Source organism: Octopus bimaculoides, chromosome 1, assembly GCF_046866305.1.
Source record: "Octopus bimaculoides isolate indiv1 chromosome 1, ASM4686630v1, whole genome shotgun sequence".
In the NCBI taxonomy this organism is placed as follows: Eukaryota; Metazoa; Mollusca; class Cephalopoda; order Octopoda; family Octopodidae; genus Octopus; species Octopus bimaculoides.
The window spans coordinates 131175322-131201032 of NC_142928.1; the positions used below are offsets into that span (position 1 = coordinate 131175322).

The 25711-nt window shown below is 34.4% G+C and overlaps 1 protein-coding gene across 7 annotated transcripts in view; it reads left to right on the top strand.

Annotated features, from left to right (window-relative positions):
* Positions 1–25711, top strand: part of LOC106875810 (rabphilin-3A) — a 289512-nt gene that overhangs the window by 150021 nt on the left and 113780 nt on the right. For 3 of the 7 annotated variants that reach the window (XM_052970468.2, XM_052970465.2, XM_052970470.2), the window contains exons 2-3: positions 5406–5454; positions 16827–16893. The exons of 2 other annotated variants lie outside the window; for them this stretch is intronic. In XM_052970468.2, coding sequence (XP_052826428.1) covers positions 16886–16893 — 8 coding nt within the window. In that variant the 5' untranslated portion in view covers positions 5406–5454; positions 16827–16885. The remainder of the gene's footprint in view (positions 1–5405; positions 5455–16826; positions 16894–25711) is intronic. 2 more of the 7 variants (XM_052970476.2, XM_052970473.2) reach the window with 1 other exon arrangement.

Here is a 25711-nt window from a genome sequence, read left to right on the forward strand (position 1 = left end):
AATCCATGTAGATAATTGTTAGAAAGATTAGGATGCATGTATTTGTTTTTTAGTGTTATGTTTAAAAAGGCTGAATGTTTATGTGTCAAACAGGAAATTCTGTGGATTTTATACTCTTTAGTTGGGGCTATGGACTCTTTTTAAACAGGAAGTTTATGTCTGTTCTTAGAGAAACAAGAAGTAAATTTATATGTATTTCATTGGGTAGGCGAGAGAAGGGAATATTGTTACTGAGGAGTTTGTATGTTAAGAAGCGTTTGAAATTTTTCTACAAAAAGATTCTCCTTGGTGATTCTTTCTTGTGTAGAGGTCTTTACAGTGATAGAAAGGGAATATAAGGAATTTAGGATTTTTGTTTCTGGTGCAAGAGTCTATGTGGCCACTGAGTGGAATTTGGCAGTGTTGTGGAAGATTTATTTGTTCTTTATGGACTGCTACTCTTTTACACAAAGAACAGACTTCTTCCTTCCCACTTGGATTGTTTAAATGTAGTTACAACAGTAATATGTCCTTCTACTGAAATGAAATTTCAGTAAATTTTCTGTATCTTTGTGCAGCTGAAGATTGCTCTGCATTTTACATTTGATGTAATGCTCGCATTGCTTAAATAAATGGAGTCGCATGAAACGATCGTACTGCAGTAACCTTGAATATTCTTGTTGCTTATTTTGATTTTTGATCACCTTATTTTTTGGAATTGTTTGGATAATACCATACTAAATTCTGGTGCCTAAACTTAAGTACCATATTCACTTTGAATCTAAATTTTGTATATATGTATAGGTATACGCGTATATATATAAATATATATATATATATATATATATATATATATATATATATATATATATATATATAGACAAAACAGAGATTTATACACACACACACGCACACACTCTCCTTACATATATGCTTGTGCATAGTCTCTTTACTCAGACTCATTCTTACAGTGATAACAATACCTCCCACATTAGTTGTCATGCCCAGTAATTGATGTCATTCAACTCACACACATTTTTCAGAAACAATTTTTCACCATTGCATGTACAGGAGACGTTAACAAACAGCTTGCGGGATAGGAAAACCATCAGTGTTTTAAAATGTTAATTGACTTTATATTTTATTATAGATTGAATTTCTCTGTAAATTCTAATCTAACAAAAATAAATTAATCACTTGCAGTCTTTAAATGGCATGGAACAATATCATAAAATGTTACTGAAGAAATAATTTGGTGGAGTGGAATAAAGTAATGTAAAAACATGGTCATTGGAGTTTTGCAGTACAGACTTTTGTAGTTGCGTAATGAGAGTAAAGATGTTTTAATTAGGTATGAAGCCTTGAGCTAGTAAAATTAAGTATCTTGCACAGAAATACAATATTGGATTCATAAATTAAATGCTATATCATTATTGTTTTAACATCAGATTTTTTATTCCATGCTATCAAGTGTTGGATGGGTTGGTTATGTTATATCACCACTTGTCTCTTCAGAAATGTGAAACAAAATAGATTATTAATTCAGTGAAATCCAGCAATTGTAATAGTATAAAAGATGTCAGTTATGTAATATTTCTGACTGAATGATAAAATGTTGTAATTAAGAATAGTCCAAGACTTGCAGTTAATCTTCTAGTCTGTTGACAAGTCTGAATATTTCATATGCCATTAATAATCTTGACAAAAATGTTGAGCATCACAACTTCATGATTTGTCTCATTTATAGATATGATGCTGTCTACTCTAAGGTTAGTTGTTACTGAGCAGATGTCTGATCAAAGACATTCTATCCATGATTAGGCAATCCTCTTTTGTCATGTGCATCTGGGACTAGATTATGTAATGTATCAGTTCTTTTCCATACAATAAGGTTTAGTTTATATATACGTATACAATAAGTTCATTATATATATATATATATATATATATATATATATATATATATATATATATATATATATAATGAACTTATTGTATACAGTGCTCAGGTGCACTACAACTCATCAGAAAAAGTAACCAAAACACCATGAACATAGAATATGTACAGGAAGTGAACAGTGAAAAAATATTTAAAAAAAGAGAAGAAGGAGAAATGGAGGAGTAGGGGGTATCAGGTGTACTGTTGTTGAATTTCAGGAAGCATGGAAGTTTTGAAGGATGTAGTGTCTCGACAGCTAACAACTGATGCAGGTAGTTTATTCCATGTTTAGCAATTTTGAGTGTGAAAAAATGTTTCTGAAAAATGCTGTGTTGATTTTTGATTTTGTAAGCATGTCCATGAAGTGTAAGCATGTCCATGGAATTCAAAAAGGTGCCCAAGGTTGTTGTTGGAAAGATGGTGGATAATTTTGTGGGTGTCTACCAAGTCAGTTGTCAGATGTAAGAGAGATTTGGCCACACCTTCAAGGAGGCAAGCAACTACTTAGAGGTTCCATCTTTGGATTTTACACATGAAATATTTGTGTTTTTTTAGTTATAATTTAATAACACACAGAGGAGCTGTGCAAAATACAAAATCCACATAAATTTCTGAAAATACTTTAATTATACACTTCCCTGGGATGGTATGGCTAAGAATAAAATAAGAAAATGTTATACCATGCAACATTTTGATATCAGTATGTGGTTAACTTAAAATTGGGAAGAAGACTATCATGATGCCTATAACCTTTAAAAGTCTGAACAGCAATTGATGAATGGTTTACAAGGTGCTGAAGGCCTACTATCCATAATTCAGTAAAACTTTAGTAAATCTAAGCCAACTTTGGTGTGATTTGGATTAAGGAGTTTCAGGTAACAACTACTAACCTATTAAACAATATAAATAAAGAGTTTGTGCTTTTCCTCTCTCAGCTGTTTTGATGGTTGTAACTTATATTAGGTATGAGTAGATAGGAAGAATTTAAGTTGTTTTATTAAATTGTTTGTTCAGTGAGGATACTCCTTTTCCATAGCTTTTTATGATACTTTTAAAACAGAAATGTGTGAAGTTATGACAAGATTAGTGTAACTATTGTTAAATATTTAGCACAAATGATTAACTGCTGAGTAACTAAAGTTGAAATTTCCATTTTGTTTGTACAATAAAGATATGAAGGGGTGCTGAAAAGTTCCTGACTTTAAGGGTTTCATGAAAGGCCTGGTGGAGGCCCAACCTTCTGAGTTCTTTTACAGAACTTAGAAAAACTGAAGGACCACTGCAATAAATGTGTGAATCTGAGAGGGGAATATGTTGAATAAAATCATAATTAACTGATTCTCCTGTATTTTCTTTTATCCAAAGCCAAGAACTTTTCAGCACTCCCTTGTATATAATTTGTAATGTAGGATGGTAATGAAAGAAATAATATCTACATCAGAGTTTCTCCAGTAAAGGTTTTTTTTTCATGTCTTAGTCTGGAAGAGAGGCTGTACCTATGACCTTTGCAGGACTTCTAAGATTGTGAGGTCAATATAGTTTATTTTCAACACTAAGTCAATGCTGCAGTAGAAATGTGGGTGAAAGGCAAATTCCAGCAGATTGCTTTGGGAGGAAAGAAGGACTGGGAATGGTAGATAGTGCAAAGTGGGGCTCCAGTATGGCATGGTGACAAAGAAAATGATGGGTGTGGTAGATGGACTTTGGTGGAGATAGTAAAATAGAATAGGCAGAGAGAAGAGATAGTATGCCTGTGGGTCAGCTGTTGTAGTGTATTAGTGAATAAGTCTTTGATGGTTTTCTTTCGGATGCAGTCTTAAGATATGTGTGTGTGTGTGTGTGTGCGTCATTAGTACCTTCCTAGATATGAGGACAATACTTTGTAGTGGGTGTTAATTGTGTTTTGCAGAAGGTCAACAACTGAACCAAAGCTGAAATATTTTTTGGCTCTAAGAGAAAGAATAGCTTTCAGATACAATTCTTGTTTTGTTATATGAAGTACAGTTAACAGGAATGACTGTCAGGGAATGTTTACATGATTCAAAATAAGAATTGATGATTATCTCTATTGAATCCTCCTGGAAAGCTGATAATTGAGAGTGTTAGTATGAGGTAAAAATTGTGTGTTATAAATGTTTTACTACTTTTATTTAGTTCCTCAGAGGAGAAAAGAAAGTGTTTATGATATTTACCAAGCTTCTGATGATATAAATGTAGGATATATTTAGTTTTAACATCAGTAGATTGATGTTTGTTGGAAATATGAGAGCAATGAAGTCAATTCTAGACTGTTGCAGTTCATGAGAGAAGCAGTTGGATTAGACTGTATTGGATTGTGTGTTACTCCCAAACAAGTACAAAAAATGATATTAGTGTGAGACACAATAAGGATGATGAGTAGCAAAGTGTTAGATGGAGGTGGTAAATAATTTACTAAATAGTTGTAGTGGTGGTGGTGGCGGTGGCGGCTGTTGGTGGTGGTAATAGTAGTAGTAGTAGTAGTGGGAGGAGGAGGAAGAGGAAGCAATTAGAAACATCATATAAGAGCCAGTGTTGGTGAATGAATTTTTCCAATCAACTGAAAAGCACTTCTTTTGGAGATATCCTAAGTTATTTGTGTTCATGTGTAGATGTACTTGAAATGGAAAATTTCCATAATCTAATGATTGCGGTTGCCTAAAGGGAAAGCTGAAGTAAAATAAAAATCGGTTACGTTAAAGTTAAACCATTTCATTGATGAAATAAGAACAGACAGCTTTGAATGCAAGGAGATTGATGATAAGGTCTGCAAAACACACATGAGCATTAAAAGGTAATATTGCAAATATATTCAGTCTATTCTTAGATGCTGGTGATGAGGTTTTTGAAATTATGTTTTGTTAATTGTATAAAGACAATACAAACCTGATATATATTTAGGGTATTCATTTATAAAATACAAAACGGTAATGTCTATAATATTGATAGTATCAGTGATAATGTAGATTTTAAAAAGTTTATATAAATATATATAAAGGCGCAGGAGTGGCTGTGTGGTAAGTAGCTTGCTTACCAACCACATGGTTCCGGGTTCATTCCCACTGCGTGGCACCTTGGGCAAGTGTCTTCTACTATAGCCTCGGGCTGACCAAAGCCTTGTGAGTGGATTTGGTAGACGGAAACTGAAAGAAGCTTGTCGTATATATGTATATATATATATATATATATATATATATATATGTATGTGTGTGTATATGTTTGTGTGTCTGTGTTTGTCCCCCCAACATCGCTTGACAACTGATGCTGGTGTGTTTATGTCCCCGTAACTTAGCGGTTCAGCAAAAGAGGCCGATAGAATAAGTACTAGGCTTCCAAAGAATAAGTCCTGGGGTCGATTTGCTCGACTAAAGGTGGTGCTCCAGCATGGCCACAGTCAAATGACTGAAACAATTAAAAGAGTAAAAAGAGTATACACATATATATATTTTTAAATTTTTTTTTTTTTTAGAAATAACAACTTGGAGGACCTGTATTGATTAGCCCTAAAAAAGTCTGAGGTAAGATATTGTTTTTTTTAAATCAATAATTGTTTAAAAAATTTTAATTTATTTGATATAGTCAATTTTCAGACTGATGTCAAATGGGATTTTAATGTTGGACTTCAATGTATGCCTGAGTTGATAGACTGAGTTAAAAGAGTTGAGAATTAAATTTCAAGTGACAACATGTATAATGATATTTGAATGAATGAATATTACTATTTTGCTCATAGTCTTCGTTATGCATACATACATACACACACACATGCATACAAATATATATGCATTGTATTTATATTTATTTTCTAAGTATTGCTCAAATGTTTCTAAAAATTCCTACTTTTGCATAAATTGTTCAGTTAGCTGTTGATATTAAATCAATAGATTAAGGTGGCAATCTGGCAGAATCGTTAGCACACCAGGCAAAATGCTTAGTGACATTTCATCCATCTTTATATTCTGAGTTCAAATTCCACCGATGTCAACTTTGCCTTTCATCCTTTCAGGATTCTTAAAATAAGCACCAACTAAGCACTGGGGTCAATGTAACTGACTTAACCCCTTCCCTGAAACTGCTGACCTTGTGCCAAAATTTGAAACCAATATTAAACCAACAGAAGGTGATGAGCTGGCAGAATCATTACTGTGCCAGGCAAAATGCTTAGTGATATCTCATCTGTCTTCACATTCTGAGTTCAAATTCCGCTGAGGTTGACTTTGCCTTTCATCCTTTCAGGGTTGATAAAATAAAGTACCAGTTGAACACTGGGGTAATCAGCTTATCCCCTTCTCTGAAATTGCTGTTCTTGTGCCAAATTTGGCGTATTTCTTGGCGTATTTCTTATATTTTCATGCGTTCAACTTAAAGTTAGCTCTCATTGAATCAAAGGTATTTTAGCTGTGACTGTTCCATTTTTTTTTTTTTTCAAACCTACTATATCTGGAACCACATCATCCAATGAGTCCTTCTTTTGTAAGAGAGTAGGGTGTAATTTGAGGGAGGTTTGACAGCTATTTCTTATAAGTCAGTGATCACATAGAAGATTCTTTGATGGCTCATGTTTCAAGCTGGTAATGTTTTGTGTTTCAAGGCCAGAATGTAATTCAGTATTACAATGATTTCATCAATTAATTCTTTAACTCTGGGGTTTAGTTCATCTGTCTGATGTTATTATAAAGAGGTAGAAACCTTACTTGATAGACTGAAAAAGTTACAATGCAGCCATATAAAATATATGTATTAGATATAGTGCCAGAAAAACTATAACTCACTTGAGTCAGGGTGAGAATGATATCAACATATCAAAACTGAAGTCATGTACTACAATTTATCATCACTACCATCATCATCATCTTTTTTTCCTTTCCAGCACTGTAGCTAGATAGATCCTACTTAATGCAACAGTTTTTATATGTCTTCCACAAGACCCAGCATCCTGAGCAGGTTAAAGTTATCTATTTTAGATAAATTTGTTTTCCTTTTCCTGCATAATTTTATACATTCATTTAGTAATTCTTTTGTCACTACTTTAGCAAGTATAGTAAAGTCAGTGCCTTGCTGATGAGGTGAGAATCACACCAAAACATGTCTGGAATTGTTTCTCACACATGCTGGGAAAATTGAAATAATACTAGTTTTTGACCAATAGCTTTTTTTTCTCTCCTCCTCCTCACTGCATATTTATTTCTAGTAAGATTTTTTAATGCTCTATGCATTAAATATATGAACACTCATTTGCCTGTTTATTAAATTTCCTTCAAATGGAGTATTTTCTTCATTGGAGCTAGTAAATCCATTGCTTTCTCTCACACTTTTTTTCTCATTGATTCTTTTTTTTCTGATTCTCTTTCTCTGATCCTTTTTTTCCCTGCTGATTCTGTTTCTTGCTCGCCCTCTCATATACACTTAACATATACATGTTTCATATGAAGAATCATTCTCAGTAAAGAAGAGAAAATGCAAGACTAAAATATAACATATTTAAAAGACTTCAAAATTTGCTTGTGTAAACAGTATATAAGCACACATTTCTCCGAGATACATATGTAAATTTGTGGAATGTGAACGAGCACCTATAACAGTTTTACTTTAGCAGTTGTTAATGCATTAGAGATGACATCTGAGGAGATAACTGTTAAGCCATACAGTGTATATGCACAGCTTACACATTGATGTACACATACATATTAAGGTAAGTTCTTGTTGATGACATCAACGAAAGAGCAAAACTGGTGCAACGGAAACACATGAATATTTAAATTTCTTTCTCTCTCTTTCACATGCTCTTATATATACTTTCACTCTTAAATTGTTGTTTACAAGTGGAAATTGTTTAATATGTATGTATGTGTGTGGGTGTGTGTGTGTGTGCTCATGTGCATATGGTATACACATATAAACATGTATATGCATATTTGCATACACACACATACATATATGTAAATATATACATACACATGTGTATACACATACATTCTCCACTGTATATATTCATATGTCATGTCTCTCCTGTTTATTCTAATACATTTCTCATTTCATTTAATCATAGGCACATGCACATGCACACATACATGTTCACTCACATGTATACTCATGCATACATGCATGTACACATACATATACACTCTCATATGCGCATTTAAATTACGTGACTGCATGCACTGAACAACTGGATATCTTCAGAAAAGTCTGAACCTAGATGTTAAAGGTCACCAAAATCAGTGAAGAGATGGAAAAAAATTTCTTTGTTCTATAGAACCATTATAGAAGATAGAAAATAAAAAAAAAGCTAAAGTAAAAAGAAATAAAAAGAAAACAATGAATATAAATAAAATAAAACTGCAAAAAATATATTAACAATGTTTCAAATATTGTATAAATGTCCAGTTAAATAAATGTATTTTGCGATGAAGAAAAGGTCAAATCGAAAATACACTCCTTTAATGTAAGATCAAGAAGTTGCTTAAGTTGTTCAAGTCATTTGTTGCCTTATGCAGAATTAAGTCTGGATAGCTGGTTATAATGTTTCTGCCGATTTGAATTTACTGAGGTCATATAAAGACAGGCTGTAATGTCAAGTGCATGGACTGACTGGAGAAGATTGATGGAGTGCAGTATTAGCTATAAATGGCAGCAAAGAGGAAGGTGGGTGGTAGATAAAATAAAATAATAATAATAAATACAATAACAAAATGTAATGTTAAAAAAGATTACTGGAATTTATTAGAACTGTATTTTGGTAGCTTTTGAAATAGATTTTGGGATTTTTGTTGCTGTTGTTATTATTTTGTTTAATCTTATGTTAGCTCCAATCAAGCAGACCTATGAACAGAGGCAGTCCAACTGTGACCATCCTGTGGGGTTTTTTTTTTATGTGTATAGGGAACTCAGGATCACTGAGTCATTAGACTGTGGCCATACCGGAGCATCACCTTGAAAGATTTAGTCAAACAAGTCACCCTTGTTCTTACTTTTTTAAAGTTTAGTACTTATGCTATTGGTCTCTTTTGTCAAATTGCTAAGTTACAGCGATGTAAACAAACTCACACTGGTTGTCAAGTGATGTGGTGGAAAACAAACACAAAGACACACACACATTCACATACACAATGGGCTTTTACACAGTTTCCCTCTACTAAATTTAATCACACGTTAATTGTTTGGCTTGGGGTTATAGTAGAAGACACTTGGCCAAGGTGCCACACATTGGAACTGAACCTGGTACCACATAGCTGCAAAGTGAACTCCTTAACTAACACAGCTGTGCCTGCACCTATAATGTGTCCTTTTCTAAGATGGTCAAGTGTAATTTGAGGGAGATTTAGTTGATATTTCCAGCAGGTTGAGTGATGCCAAAGAGGATCATAGCAGTGGGAAAATTGTTGTGAGTAATACTATTGTGACAGTGATGTTGTAATATTATAACAATATAAGGTGGCATGCAAAAAGCACCCTGCACACTCTGTAAAGTGGCTGATGTCAGGAAGGGCATCCAGCTGTAGAAATCATTCCAAAACAGACAATGGGAGTCTGGACAGCTCCCTGGCTGACCAGCTCCTATCAAACTATCCAACCCATGCCAGCATGGAAAATGGATGTTAAACAACGACAGTGATCATGATGATGATGTGGTAGTAGTAGTAGTAGCAGCAGCAGCAGCAGCAGCAGCAGCAGCAGCAGTAGTAGTAGTAGTAGTAGTAGTAGTAGTAGCAGCAAATTGGTAAATTTGTAAGAGCATCGGATAGATTGCCTTGTAGTATTTGGTCTCATTATCTGCGCTCTGAGTGTTAGTCATGCAACAATCAATTTTGCATTTCATCCTTCTAAAGTTAAAAGAATACCAGTCTTCCCTTTCTTTTTGGATCATACCTGTAAGAATACACATTTTTGGAATACTCAGCCACTTGTGCATTAATTCCATAAGTAAGGATTCAGTTAGTTGAGCTCGTCATCAAATTCACTGGAGAATCCACAAATGTTGTTATGATATTGAAGTTACTGTCTTGCTCTTGCTGGAATAATAATCAGTTGTGGAGGTGGTAGTGGTGGTGGTGATGATGATGATGATGATGATGATAATCTAATGGTTGCATTGTGGTGGTATTAGCATTATGGTGGTAGTCATGCTTATGTTGGTGCAGTTGTTGCAGCAATCTACTACTTTTGTTGCTCATGGTGATATTTAGAGAAAAGACTTAGGATATTAAATTTTTAGATTGGGAATAAGGATAAGGTTCTAAGTCTGATCTTATTCTAGTCTGAGAATTTATTTATATACCCTTAATATGACAGTGGTGGCGGCAGTAGTTGTATTAGTTGTTATTTGTAGTAGGAGCTATGAGTTGGAGAATGAATGGTTGAATGTATTTCATTGCAGGAAACATTTGTTTATAGCTTAACATTCAGACAGTCTTTTAGCCCTGGTGTATTGCTAGTGTTATTCTGATGTTGTAAAGTGTTTAGCTATCCACACAGTATTTGTATTCACCTCACTTCTTAACACATCTACTGGTCATTGCAACCAAAGATTCATATTTAGCAGCTGAGTACTAACTGAGTGGAGGCACAATGGCCCAGTGGTTAGGGCAGCGAACTCGCAGTCATAGGATCACGGTTTTGATTCCCAGACCGGGCGTTGTGAGTGTTCATTGAGCGAAGACACCTAAAGCTCCATGAGGCTCTGGCAGGGGATGGTGGCGAACCCTGCTGTACTCTTTCACCACAACTTTCTCTCATTCTTTCTTCCTGTTTCTGTTGTGCCTGTAATTCAAAAGGTCAGCCTTGTCACACTGTGTCACACTGAATATCCCCAAGAACTACGTTAAGGGTACACATGTCTGTGGAGTGCTTAGCCACTTGCACGTTAATTTCATGCGCAGGCTGTTCCATTGATCAGATCAACTGAAACCCTCGACGTCATAAGCGACGGAGTGCTAACAACTAACTGCATAGATAGTAAATTGGAAAAAGAAAGTCTAGAAAATTTGTCATTGCTGTTGGTGTTCATCCCAAGTTCAGCCCTTAATGAGCAGACCTATGGTCAAAGCTAGATTTTTAAGCTAGAAAGGTATGATTTGAAGGAGATTCAGCTGCTTTTTCTACAAGGTCAAGTAACTACATAAAGATTTCTTTATCAACTCATAGTCATTAGTTTGTCTCATTTGGAAAGCACAATGGCTTAACACTGAATGTTCGTAAAATATTCAAGGTAATTTGTTGGACATGCCATTCAGAAAGTTCTGTGGGTCATAGCTTGCTCACAACTGATGTAGAAACTACTTATTAGTTCAATTAAAGCAAGGCTTGGTGGAGAAGAAGAGATTAAGAATGTTTGAAAAGATAGCAAGACAAATGAGAGTTATAAGATATTAGCTAGTTGAATCTATCCAGAATGGCAAAAGTTTGATGTGGGTAAATATGATTATCTTGAAGGAATTGTTGGGGTGAAGTTGATGAAGAGAATTGAAATGTATTCTTTTGGTACAGGGAGTTTTTAAGCAATGGTTTTAGACAAAGCATTTTGAAGTTTTTTTATACTGAGCTCTGAGTGAGATATATGGGTAGAAAGGAGTATGGATTGGATTCCATGTAAGCTCATACACTAAGATTTGTGAAGAAATTAAAAGTAAAGGATTATCTCAAACTGAAGGAATTTGTGAAATATATAGGAGCTATGTTAGTTCTGTTGACTATGCATCTGCATATGTAAGTATAGGACTGGGCAAGATTCTTTTGAGGAAGACTAATAGTTACCCATGTGTGCAAGTCTTTTGTCTTCAGGCCACTGGTGTTTATCAATGGGAAAGACTGCTAACTTAGGATGATGTAACTTGGTACAAGTGTCATTGCAAATATTGCTGTCAGAATGCAAAGAACTAGAACAGATACTGCAAGGGATCTCTATAACAGTCTTGCCAACTCACTATTCTGGATTGGTATTTTTTTTTATTGACCTCAAGGGGATGAAAGGCAGAGTTGACCTCAGCAGGATTTGAACTCAGCATGCAGAGAGTTAGAACAAATAACACAAGGCACTTATATTTAACTCTAACTCCTCTGTCAATTTGTCACCTTGTGGACGATAGAGATTGAGATTTGTTTCTTAGGAAGAATGGAATTAATGTGAAAAAGAACCAGTTGGTACAAAGAAGGAAAACTGACCAGTGAATCTAACTTTACTCTTTTTATCTTTTATCTGTTTCAGTCATTGGACTATGACCATGCCAGGTCACCATCTTGAAGGGTTTTAGGCAAATGAATCAATCCCAGTACTTTTTTTTAAACACAAACAAACCAACATCGGTTGTCAAGCAGGGGGGAGTGCGGTGGAGGGAGCTAGTGGAAAAATAAAGTAAAACCCAAAAGTCTGTAATTGCCATTGACTGTCATGCTGATCCCTATGAAAAACTCTACTGGAAATCACTGACGTTTGTTGGGTATTTTATAATTTTTTGTTGATTGAAAAGAAAACTAGCTGCAAATTTGGGCAAAAAGAGGAGAATATTGGATTATGTACCAGAAGTCAGTGGTCATAGATTTGCACCACTAATTGTCAGATAGCAGGCTTCTATTTGGAAACATTGTTTGTTGGTCTTCTGTGATAGTCACTTGTGTTCCTCATAGACAGAGTGCTGTTGATGAAAATTCTAGGTTCTCTTTATGTTATTGGTTATGTTTTGAATAATTTCAATAAGGTTATGATTTTTGTTGCTTAGCTTCAGGTCAGCTCTAAATGATGGGGTTTTAATAAAGACTATATATGTGGTCTATCAACATTTACAGTATTATGCCCCAAAGGGGGTAGTAGTGTTCAGAGTTCAGTAAAATCAAAAATGTTCAGGACCAAATTTGGAGAGTATAATTTGTGGAAGTGTTTGGAGCAAGAGGTAGTAAGAATCATGGAAAGCTCTGATCCTATCTAGGCAGTGGATTCTAACCCCTCTATGAGTGGATTGCCTTTTATTTGTTTATTTGTATTTTTTTACCACATCCCCATTTCTGTTTGTGTATGTATGTGAATCCCTACAACTTGTAACCCCTTTGATAATAGGTTTTGTATTGATTGTATAGGCCCTAGTAGCAACAAATTATTATTATTATTAAGGTAGCATGCTGGCAGAGTCATTAGCACACTGGGCAAAATTCTTAGCAGCATTTTGTCCAATCTGCATGATCTTAGTTCAGATTCTGCTGAGGTCAACTTTGCCTTTTATTCTTTCAGGGTTGATAAATTAAGTACTAATGAAACACTGGGGTTGATGTAATCGACTAGTCTCCTCTCTCAAAATTGCAGGTCTTGTGCCTTTAATAGAAAGGAGTTATTATTATTATTATTATTTTAATAGGTATTGGCCAATAAAAGGAATCATTATTATTAATGGCTATAGCTAAAATATTGGAAACCATAAAAGAATGGTTGGCGTTAGGAAGGGCATCCAGCTGTAGAAACTCTGCCAAATCAGACTGGAGCCTGGTGTTGCCATCCGGTTTCACCAGTCCTCAGTCAAATCGTCCAACCCATGCTAGCATGGAAAGCGGACGTTAAACGATGATGATGATGATGATGATATCTTTTACTCATATCTTCTTGGTCAGATAAACATATTTGATTACATTTTTTACAATTTCTCAGATTCCTTGCCAATCCCAAACTTGTTGAGTTGCTATCATCAGAACTATTATTTTTACAACCTTTTTATTTATACAATGACAGAGATTCAACATTAATCTTAACTGCAATAACATCACCTAACCATTCCAGCCTTATGCACCAAGGAAGTCATCATTCTCTGCACAGGCTTTTAAATATTTCTCTCTGGAATGATCTCATCCATTCATTTTAGACAATTAATTATCTAAAGCACTTAAGATTTAATATTATTTGTCTTAAACACACACGTCAGTCTTAACCTACAACTTACTGGAAACCTCTAAAATATAAAATGAATTCAATTTTATATTTACCTGCTTGCAGGCATAACATAATGAGTTCAGGAATTCCCATTTAGAATGTTTGTAAAGAAATCTAAGTTGGCAGACACACCTGGTAATTCACTGTGATTTTAATTGTAGTAAATAAATTAATTTTCTTGTGACTGTGTAGGCACATGCATGGCTGTGTGTTAAAAAGGTTGCTTCCCAACTACATGGTTTTGGGTTCAGTCCTACAGTGTGGCACTTTGGGCAAGTGTCTTCTACTATAGCCCTGGTTAAACAAAATCCTTGTGAGTGGATATGGTAGATTGAAACTGAAAAAAAAGCTTGTGTGTGTGTGTGTGTGTGTCTCCCACTACCACTTGACAACCAGTGTTTGTATAAAACCCTGTAACTTAGTAGTTCAGAAAAAGAAACTGATAGAATAAGAATTAGGCTTTGAAATAAGTACTAGGATGAGTTGTTCAACCAAACCCTTCAAAGTGGTCCCTCAGCATAGCTGCAGTCCAATAACTGAAACAAGTAAAAGATAAAGCTATACATTAGAGAAGGTAAAAATGCATGTAATAATTTAACCTTGTTCAAGTTTTGTGCTTGCTTAAATTTGTCCCAAATATCCATGCTTGTTTTTAGACATATAGTTAGCCCTTGTTTCATATGTTCTGAGTAGTATAAAGGTTTCTTTTATAAGTCCCAAGTTTCTCTGGTGGTTTAAAAAAAACAGGAATGCATATCATATATAATGCATGGATATCAGGGAAATATTCTTTTTTAACCCTTTGTCTTATGTGTCACATGTAATACACAGGTCAGGCAAAGAGCTAAATAGAATTAACTAGTTAAGTCTAATTCAATTGTATACAATAGAGAGAGAGAGAGAGAGAGAGAGAGAGAGAGAGAGAGCTATAAGAAGAATGAACTTTTCAATAATTCATTTCTACAACAATTCTGTACGATTAATGGACAGGACAGAGTTGTTCAGCTAGTTGACACTGCCCCAACCTGAATATAATATATAGAGAGAGCTGCTTTATAAACTGACCTCACTCTAGCTAGGTCCATAAAAGGTTGCTCAGCAAAGTAAATCTATTTCAAATCACTGTTGTTGATAGTCATTAGTAATATATGCAAAAATATTACAATATAAAATATCACGAAACTTACTGAATGAGGAAAGCTAATTTCATTGTTATGTGTATTGAACAATTCTTTTTTATACTCTCATACACAAGTATACCTACCACTTTTAAAAGAGAACTGTCATCTTCATAGTCATTTTAATGCCCACTTTTCCATGCTTGCAAGGGTTGGCCAGAATTTTTTGAGGCAGATTTTCTTCAGCTGGATGCCTTTTCTGTTGCCAACTTGCACTTGTTTCCAAGTAAGGTAATAGTTCATTTTGCCAGACATGTTTTTCACAGAAGATTGATTGGAAATGAGTGACACTGTTTATATGTTGGTAATGCTCCTTTTTACATCACACAGCATGAAGACAAGGAGGGAGACACACACACACACACACACACACACACGCACCCACACACACACACACACACACGCACCCCCCCCCCCCACACACACACAGAACTGGAGGAGATGTCTTCATGGGGCTATAAACTACAGTAGCATCGTCCCATATGGGTCAGCCACAATTAGGTAGCAAATATACTTCATGATGTGCTGCTACTGTTTATATCTTGCACAGAGATTTATTATTGCTATATATATATATATATATATATATATATATATATATATATATGTATATGATTCATCATCATTTAATATCTGTTGTTGAATTGCTGTCCATATCATGCACCATATAATCTTCCTTTTACTTGGAGAGAAAAACCGTTCGTGGCTGTGGCCAATAGAGGTTACAGCTCTCTGAATTTTCTCCATCCTATTCTTATTCTAGCTATCACATCCTCCCCCACTGCTAATTTGGTCCCTAGGTAGCAGAAATTATCTACTACTTCTAATGAGCCACCAGGACATTTGAGAGAATCAATTTCCCAAGTCTCTAAAGTTTTAGGATCCTATGCATCTTCATATATATAATGAGCTTGTTTAAGTTTCCATCTACGAAATCCACTTACAAGGCTTTAATTGGCCCTGGTTTGTTACAGGAGACACTTGACCAAGGTTCGGTGCTGTAGGACTGAACCAGGAACTGCACAGCCTGTACCTCTGTGTTTTCCACAAATTGGTATTTTTAAAAAAATAATAATAGGTTCCTTGATAAATACCATGGCTGACACCCTCTCTAATTTGTGCTGCTTTAAATGTATATAATAGCTAGTTGTCTGTGCCCTGTGAGTCAACCTTGCTTGAATAGTTCAATCTTTTTCTGACTTTATACAATATAAAGATAGATTCTGGTAGTTCAACTCTACTCTGTCTACATTATTTACATTTGATGGATATTTATCCTCCTCTTGTTTGTTGTTAACACAACGTTTTGGCTGATATACCCTCCAGCCTTCATCAGGTGTCTTAGGGAAATTTCGAACCTGGGTTCTCATTCCAAAGGTATTTTTCAATGTTGTTGTTATTATTATTATTATTATTATTATTATTATTATTATTATTATTATTATTATTATTTTTATTTTTATTATTCATACACCATATGCCCGTGGACATATGGCATAGTAGTTAAGAGCACGGGCTACTAACCCTAAGATTCCGAGTTCGATTCCAAGCAGTGACCTGAATAATAATAATGAAAATAATAATAATAATAACATCGAAAAATGCCTTAGGAATGAGAACCCAGGTTCAAAATTTCCCCCAAGACACCTGATGACGGCTGGAAACATTGTGTTAACGACAAACAAGACGAGGACAAATATCTGTCAAATGTAAATGTAAATAATGTACATAATTCCTCATCTCTTAAATATAGAACTGTATTATCTACTCTGTCTATATTATACTAATATGCCTGTTTCAGATTTGATCTCTGTCCCTATTTGTTCAGCGGGTGAGGTAATTCATTTCAAAACTACTCCAATGAAAAGGTTGGTCTACCTGGAATTTTAACCCTACTCTAACTGTATGCAGTCCATGATTACAATTCTTTCTCCATTATGCACACATGTGCTAACATACATGCATGTGTAATGTGAATACACACACACACACACACACACACACACACACACACACACACACATCGCAGCTGAATTGATGACATTTTGTATGTTAGAGTATGTTTGACTAACTGTTATTTGCTTTTGGTTTTATTGTTTTTCTATATTCTTTTCATTAAATTCAACTCTATATCTTGTCTTTCTCTCCCTTCTCTCTTTCTTTTTTCTATGTTCTTTCACTTTCTCTCATACACAAACAGTTTTAAATATGTCAACATATATACATGGATGTATGATATAGCATATATTTCTGAAGCAGGTGTTATGTTGCCATAATATTGAGGTAGTGGTCTCTCAACAATAGTGTTTGTGGTTATTAGAAGCTGTACTTCTATATGGAGCGTTGCATAATAATAATAACAAAGGGTTTCTCATTACACTGGTTCACAACATATGTGAAGGTTATGGGACATTTAATATTGTATATGAGAGGTATTAGGTGATATGAACCAGAATTCAGATAGATCATAGCACTAAAATTTGCTAGAATAGACTATAGATTAAAATGGTGGCTATATTGATGTCAGGTTGCATTGAGCATAATTATGGCTCAAAACCATTGTAGCTGGTGAACATCATATCTTTCATGCAGTCATATCGTAACTTGAACTACATTGTCCAACGTGTCTTTCCTTTTTTTAAAGACAGTTAGTATGATTTGAGGAAAATTTGGCTACTATTTCTAGCAGGTTGTGTAATCACATATAAGTCCCACGAGTAGTTTGAGACTTCCTTGTTGATTCATGTTGTTGTTGTTTAGCCCCAAACTGGCCTTGATCAGGCAGACCTATGAAGTTATTCTATTCATGACAATATTTTTATTATTGAAACAATGTATGAAAATTTCATTACTCAATGCATCCTTTCCTTTTAAAGGCAACAGTGTGAAATTTGAAGGAAATTTGACTGCTCTTTTTAGCAGATCAAAGCTTTCATGGTGACAGATGGGACTAGAATAGACAGAGAGGTCGAGGTAACCAGAACAGATGATTGAGAACATGAGAAGAGGCTGGACTGGCTGAAGGAGGTTTTAAATGAATTGATGATATGAGATGATAATTGTTTCTAGAACCACCAACTTTGAGAGGAGGGGCTGAGTTAATTACATCAACCCCAATAGTAGACTTGCATTTAATTTCATCAGCTCCTCCCCCCCCCCCCCCAAAATGTAATATAAAGTTGAGCTGAGTGAGGTTTGAACTCAGAATATAAAAGGACATAACTAAATATTGCAAAGGTATTTTAATTCGAGGTTCTGTTGTTTTTGCTAATTCACCAGAAAGAAGTAGAAAGAGGGGAGAGAGAAAGAGAAAAAGAGTGGAAGAAAGGGAGAGGTGAAAAAGGAAAAAGCGTGATGGTGAAAAAATAATTTATTTTCAAATTGTGTTATGATGACATTCTCCTTGGTCATGTTTTGATTGATTGCTATTTATAGTTGAAATTAATCTATTATTTACTAGATTAATAATTCACCGTTTATCCAATAAATAAATCCATTATCATTGTGAATTGGTTTTTAATATTTTACAATCTCTAAAGACCAGGATTATTATATGAGAGAAAAGGAGAAAGAGAGAAAAAAAGATTTAATTCATTATCAAGCTATGTTATTTGCCATATAAAAGACAACACTGTATGGTTATGGTTGTTGTTGTTGTTAACAACACTACCACTGTAATCCTCTTACCTCTCTTTTAGTCCTCTTCCTTCTGGTTATTATTATCACTTTTCTCCAATTCCTTATTATCATTATCATCATTGATAACACTGATGATGCTATCATTGTTATCATCATCATGAGTTTCTCATCAAGGCATGCATGTAAAAATATTTTTTTAAATATGTTTGGTAAGAAGATTGTTTCCCAACCACATGGTTCCAGGTTCACTCCTTCTATGTAACACCTTGGGCAAGTGTCTTCCACTTTAACCTCGAGCTGACCAAAGAACTGAAAGAAGCCTGTTGTATGTGTGTTTGTGTGTGTGTGTGTGTGTGTGTGTGTGTGTGTGTGTGTGTGTGCATGCACATACCTGTGTTTGTCCTCTCCACTGCTTAACAACTGGTGTTGGTGTGTTTACATCCCCATAACTTAGTGGTTCGGCAAAAGAGTTCCAAGAATAATAGAATAAGAAGAAGAAAAGAGGCAGGTAGATCGAAGAAGTAGGCAGTGTTAAAAGAAGGTAGAGGAGCAGCAAAAAAGCTTTTGGTCGATAACACTGATGATGCTATCATTGTTATCATCATCATGAGTTTCTCATCAAGGCATGCATGTAAAAATATTTTTTTAAATATGTTTGGTAAGAAGATTGTTTCCCAACCACATGGTTCCAGGTTCACTCCTTCTATGTAACACCTTGGGCAAGTGTCTTCCACTTTAACCTCGAACTGACCAAAGAACTGAAAGAAGCCTGTTGTATGTGTGTTTGTGTGTGTGTGTGTGTGTGTGTGTGTGTGTGTGTGTGTGTGTGTGTGTGTGTGTGTGTGTGCATGCACATACCTGTGTTTGTCCTCTCCACTGCTTAACAACTGGTGTTGGTGTGTTTACATCCCCATAACTTAGTGGTTCGGCAAAAGAGTTCCAAGAATAATAGAATAAGAATAAGAAAAGAGGCAGGTAGATCGAAGAAGTAGGCAGTGTTAAAAGAAGGTAGAGGAGCAGCAAAAAAGCTTTTGGTCTCTGTCATCAAGAAATCTACCCCTCAGGTTCCATTCAGAAACCTATCATAGCCTATTAGCAGCAGTTATTTTTGTTGCTTCTTAAGGTTCAACTCTTTACTCTAACCCAACGTTTTTCATCTGGTATCCATATGGCCCATGAGGGTCTTTATAAGATTTTTGGGGATCCACCCAACAAAATAGTAAATTGGGGATCCACAATAATATTTTTAGGTCCCCTGAAAAAATTTTGCTTTAGATGTGTGTATTTGCATGTATTGCAAGAAACAGCTAGGTTTCTTTCTCTTACATTTTACATAAGTTCAACCTGCGTAAGTTAATGTGTGAAAAACAAAATAGGAATTTTGAAAGGAGTATCTATTAAAACTAGTTTTTAAACACCTTTTATGTGTATAACAGGTTGGACACCAATTTTTTTATAACTTAATTATAAGTATTTATCACTAAGCATAACTCTTAGTTTAGTTTAGGTTGCGTAAATGTTATTATGTATACATGACAAGACGCTGAATGTGCATTCATTACGTGCATGTATGTTGAAGATTTAGATTATATTTTCTTGACTGTTACACATAAAAAAAAAACAGTTTCATTAATATACAGAAATAAATTCAACAAGTTGAAAGAAACGAGAAGTAAAAGGAATTAAGTTTCTACATTAATTTGTTATATACATTTTTTTTACATTTATAGAAATTTAGAAACAAAGCATTTCATCATAGAGAATTTACGACTTAAATTTATTATTAACTAGTTTCTCATTCTAACTAATAAGGTTTCACGACAATTCAATATTGTCGGATTTGAGTATTGAACATGGCACATATATTAGCCTATACTCAAAAGGGTGAGTGTCGTGGACTTGAGTAACATCCAACGATCACTGGAGATTTTGCCGAAAATCAGGGTTTTTATAACTACTCATACACAAATCATAGAACCATAACCCCGTGAAAGATTTCTTCAACAAAGTTCATAATTCGTATATGGGCAGTAATTTTTAACCAATGAGAAATCAATAATTTCTCATGTTCGGGCAAACGAACTTACATTCTCTCTCCGCCTCTTATTAGTTTGCTACACACCAAATGGCTATGGGAGTCCACCTGAATAATATAGTAATCAAGGAGATCCATAGATAAAAAATGGTTGAAAACCCTTGCAAAATAATCCACAGAAAATCAAAGCATCCCCCATCCTACTCCATAATAAACTATCACTATGCTGTATGGAATTTTTATTTACACATATTCTACATATTGAGCTGAGCCATTTTATTGAAGGGAGTGGAGTCTTCTGTTTTCCTGCTTGAAAAAAAAGCTACAAAAATAAGAGGCATAATGCAAAACTTGCTGTCCTTGTCTCTGTTTCTCTCTTTCTCTTTCTCTAAGTCAAAACCAGTTGGAATTAGTTATGTGGGTGTTATGTACACATGTGTGCACATGTGTGTGCGTGTGTTCGTATGTGTGTTTCATTGCTAAATACAGGGTTAATTATTGGCTAGCAGCTGCAACTCTGATTTACTCTGCAATTCTGATGTAACATGCGATTATTTGAAAATTATTATTGTCATTTGCCCCCTCACTCCTCATCCTGTTACATTTAACTTTGAGTGAACCTTATGATAGAAGGCATTTCAACCCTAACTATCTTGTGTGTTTTTTTTTTTTTTCAGACATAGTACATCTGGTGACTACATTATCCAGTGTGTCCTTTACTCTGTTTAATACAATAGAGTACGGGTTAAGGCTATTAATAACAGGTGATTGTTTGTTATGGGTGGTGGGGGAGTGGTTTTGCTTTGGTTTCCTGTGGATCATTTCATATTAGTTCCTTTGTCCGAAATACCATATTTTCCAGCAAACAAGTCAAATTCTTCAAACCAAAATTTACAGCCAAAAATGGTGGGTCAACTTAATACATCAAAACAACTTTGGAGCATCAAAAATTCTATGTGAAATGCAGCACTTGCCCAAGGTGCCACACAGTAGGACTGAACCTGGAACTATGTGATTGGGAAGCAAATTTCTTACCACACAGTCACATCTGCACCTGTATTATGTTGTTTTGTATGCTGGAAAGTAAGGGCCTACTTTAGAAAACCTCATAATTAATAATTGTGTGGAAAAGACAAAAAAAAAAACAAACTAGAAACAAATCATTTTAATGCAGTTGATAGTTACTGTCACTAAATATTTTACCATATCACAGGTTCTCTTTGTCATTATTGATGTTTAGCATTTTTTATTGCATACTTTCACTGTGCTACTGAAAGCAACTCTCCGCATGTCTTAGATATGTATGCAGTGTTTTACTTCAGCATGTTTTTTCTTTTAATCATTTCCAAGTCACCTGTTATTATTGGGACTGATTTTGTTTTCCCCTCATTTAGGTTATTTTTATTTCTAGATTTATATATTTGAATAATTTTACCATTTCTTTGGGAAATGCATTATTATCTGTTGGGACTGAGATGCTTATTACAATGCATATTTTACCTGGTGGCCCTTGACAACAATGTCTGGGTGATATTGTCATATCTCAGAATATGGTATTGGTGTTGTTAAGGTAATGAGCTGGCAGAATTGTTAGAGTATCGGAAAAATGTCTTCAGCATTTGTTCTAGCTCTTTACATTCTGACTTCATGTTCCACCATGGTCAACTTTGCCTTTCATACCTCTGGAGTTGATAACATAAAATACCCATCATATATTAGGGTCAGTAGTATTGACTTATCCTCTTCCTTCAAAATTTCTGCCCTTGGTGAGTTGGTAGGATCGTTAGTACAGTGGACAAAATGTTTAGTGGCATTTCTTTTGGCTCTTTACATTCTGAGTTCAAATTCTACTGAGGTCAGTTTTGCTTTTCATCCTTTCAGGGTTGATGAAATAAGTACCAATTAAGCACTAGGGTTAGTGTAATCAACTAGCCATCTTTCCCCCAAATTCCAGGTTTTGTGCCTATAGTAGAAAGGATTATTATTATCATTATCATCATTATTCAGTAGTCTCATTTTTATTGCATGCTTTTACTGCACAAAAAGATTAGGAACACTTTTGATCAGGCATGATCTGAGGTTAACACAACCACGAACAACACCACTACATCCACCACCACCACCACCAACAACAACAACAACAACAACAACATAAGGGTAAGGCAGGAATTTCAGACAGAATCAGTTTTGGAAAGAAAAGGATGATGATGGCAAGATAATAGCTGGTTGGATCAAATAGAGTGGTATGTAGCTTCCTAGGAATTGAAGCTGAAGTATTTGTTCAGTGAAAGAGAGAGAGAGAATACAATGTAGTGTTGTGCTAGTGGAAGGAGTATGATGATGAGAGAATCTTTCATAATCAATCAGATGGCACTTCTTTTGATGTGGTCAAAGGTGTTCCAGAAATGTGAACAGTTCCAAAATATGAGTAATAAACTAATTGGTTTTTCAATACAATTTTGACAATGTTATAGGTTTGTCATTGCCATGAATTGAATAGATACCAGTAAGATATTGTTGAAGACTTGATTAGCTCTCTCTCTCTCTCTCTCTCTCTCTCTCTCTCTCTCTCTCTCTCTCTCTCTCTCTCTAAATATATATATATATAATACACACACATGCACTCACACACACACACACACACACACATATATATATACACATACATACATGCAAACATATATATATATATATATATATATATATACACACGCACACACACACATGCATACACATATATACATATACATACACATATATACACACACATACATATATATAGAGAGAGAGTGCAGTGAATATATTGTAGTCTAAATTAATCAAAATTGAAAATAACACTGACATCTCATTTTAACAGATATATTTACCAAAATTACATTAAAATATCTTGAAATACTAAAGAATAAATTTATTCTATAAAGTTGCCATTGGCTTCAACCGCAGCCTCCAGATGACTTCAGAATCTCCTGCAGCTCTTCTGGATGGCCTCCTTGTTTAAGTTGGTGAATGCTGCCATAATCCTTGCTTTCAGTTCATCTTTGGTGTTACAAAGACTTTTGTTGGTCTCTAGCTCAACTGTGCCCCACACATAATAATCAAAGGAATGCAGTCAGGGGAGTTAGGTGGCCAGATGTTAGGGGTGATGTGGTTGCAGAAATTGTCTGACAGCCATGACAGGGTTCTCCTGCTTGTGTTGCATGGTGCAGAGTCCTGTTGCCAGACATAGGGTCTTCCAGCAGTCACCCTCTTGACCCAGGGCAGCGCTGACTCCTCCAAGCACTTGATGTAGATCTCCATGTTGAGTCTGAGGCTGTGTGGGAAAATGAATGGATGTTGACTGGATGTTTGATTTTTATCACTCTGAGTACATTTTGGGGACACAGCAAGCCAACGGCTGTTCTGTGTGTTCACCATCTGTTCGTATTGGAGTTTCCAGCAAGAATGCCAAGCAGTACAGCATGTTGTTTCCAAATTTCTGGCAGAGTGAATTGCTTCATGGTGGTGTTTTTCTCACAAATGGTGTCCAACTGACTCTACTATACTGAGTAGTCAACAAGATCAAAAATAAACAATGCGCATACGTGAAATTAAAAATATAAAATGGCGACAATTTGCCCATCGCACTGTATGTGTATATATATATATATATATATACAAGAGTTACGGAATGGGGTCGGTATGATGCAGCAGGCTACATGTTTCATAGTGAGCAGAACCTCAGAAGTGGTAAAAATCCAAGCAAGGTGTATATTGCAGGCTACTCTTCAGGCTAAGGATATCTTGATAAAATTACAGATTACATTGTTGCAAGGAGGTACATATTGATCCATGGAAGATTCAATCAGAATGTGTAGAGAGCACAGTACAAGTCTCCCTACATTTTTATTCTCCTTTCCTACTGTGCTCACTACACATTCTGATTGAATCTTACATGCATCAACATGTACATCCTTGCAACAATGTAATCTTTTATTTAATCAATACATCTTTGACCTGAAGAGTAGCCTGCGGTATACACCTTGCTTAGATTTTTACCACTTCAGAGATTCGGCTCGCTATGAAACATATGTAGCCCAGATCTTACCTACTCCATTCCGTAACTCTTGTATTCTGATTTGCACACCTGGCAACCCTGGTTGCCTACTTTCAAATATAAAAAAAACTTTTTTCAGTTTATTGTACTTTGATACGAAGGAAATCCACAAGACTCCATCTCAATAAACCACTACTGTCTTTGAAAGTTGTTTTTTATATATTTACTAGTGATTGCTTGAAGTTAACTTAACTTTCTTCCTACACCTTGATCCCTGGATCTTACATTTATATTTTTACACACACACACACACACACACACACACATATAGACACATACATAGGATTGTTTGTAGAAATACATAAATCCAGGGGAGAAGCACACTCTAAGATGTAGAGCAGTTAATACATATACATATATATATATATATATATATATATATATATTCTATATATATATATATATATACATATATATATATATACATATATATATATACATATATATATATATATACATATATATATATATATATATATATATATATATATATATATATATACATATATATATATACATATATATATATACATATATATATATACATATATATATATACATATATATATACATATATATATATACATATATATATATACATATATATATATACATATATATATACATATATATATATACATATATATATATATATATATATATATATATATATATATATATATATATATATATATATATATACATATATATATATATATATATATATATATATATACATATATATATATATATATTTATATATATATATATATATATATATATATATATATATATATATATATATATATATATATATATATATATATACACATATATATATATATATATATATATATATATATATATATATATATATATATATATATATATATATACATATATATATATATATATATAT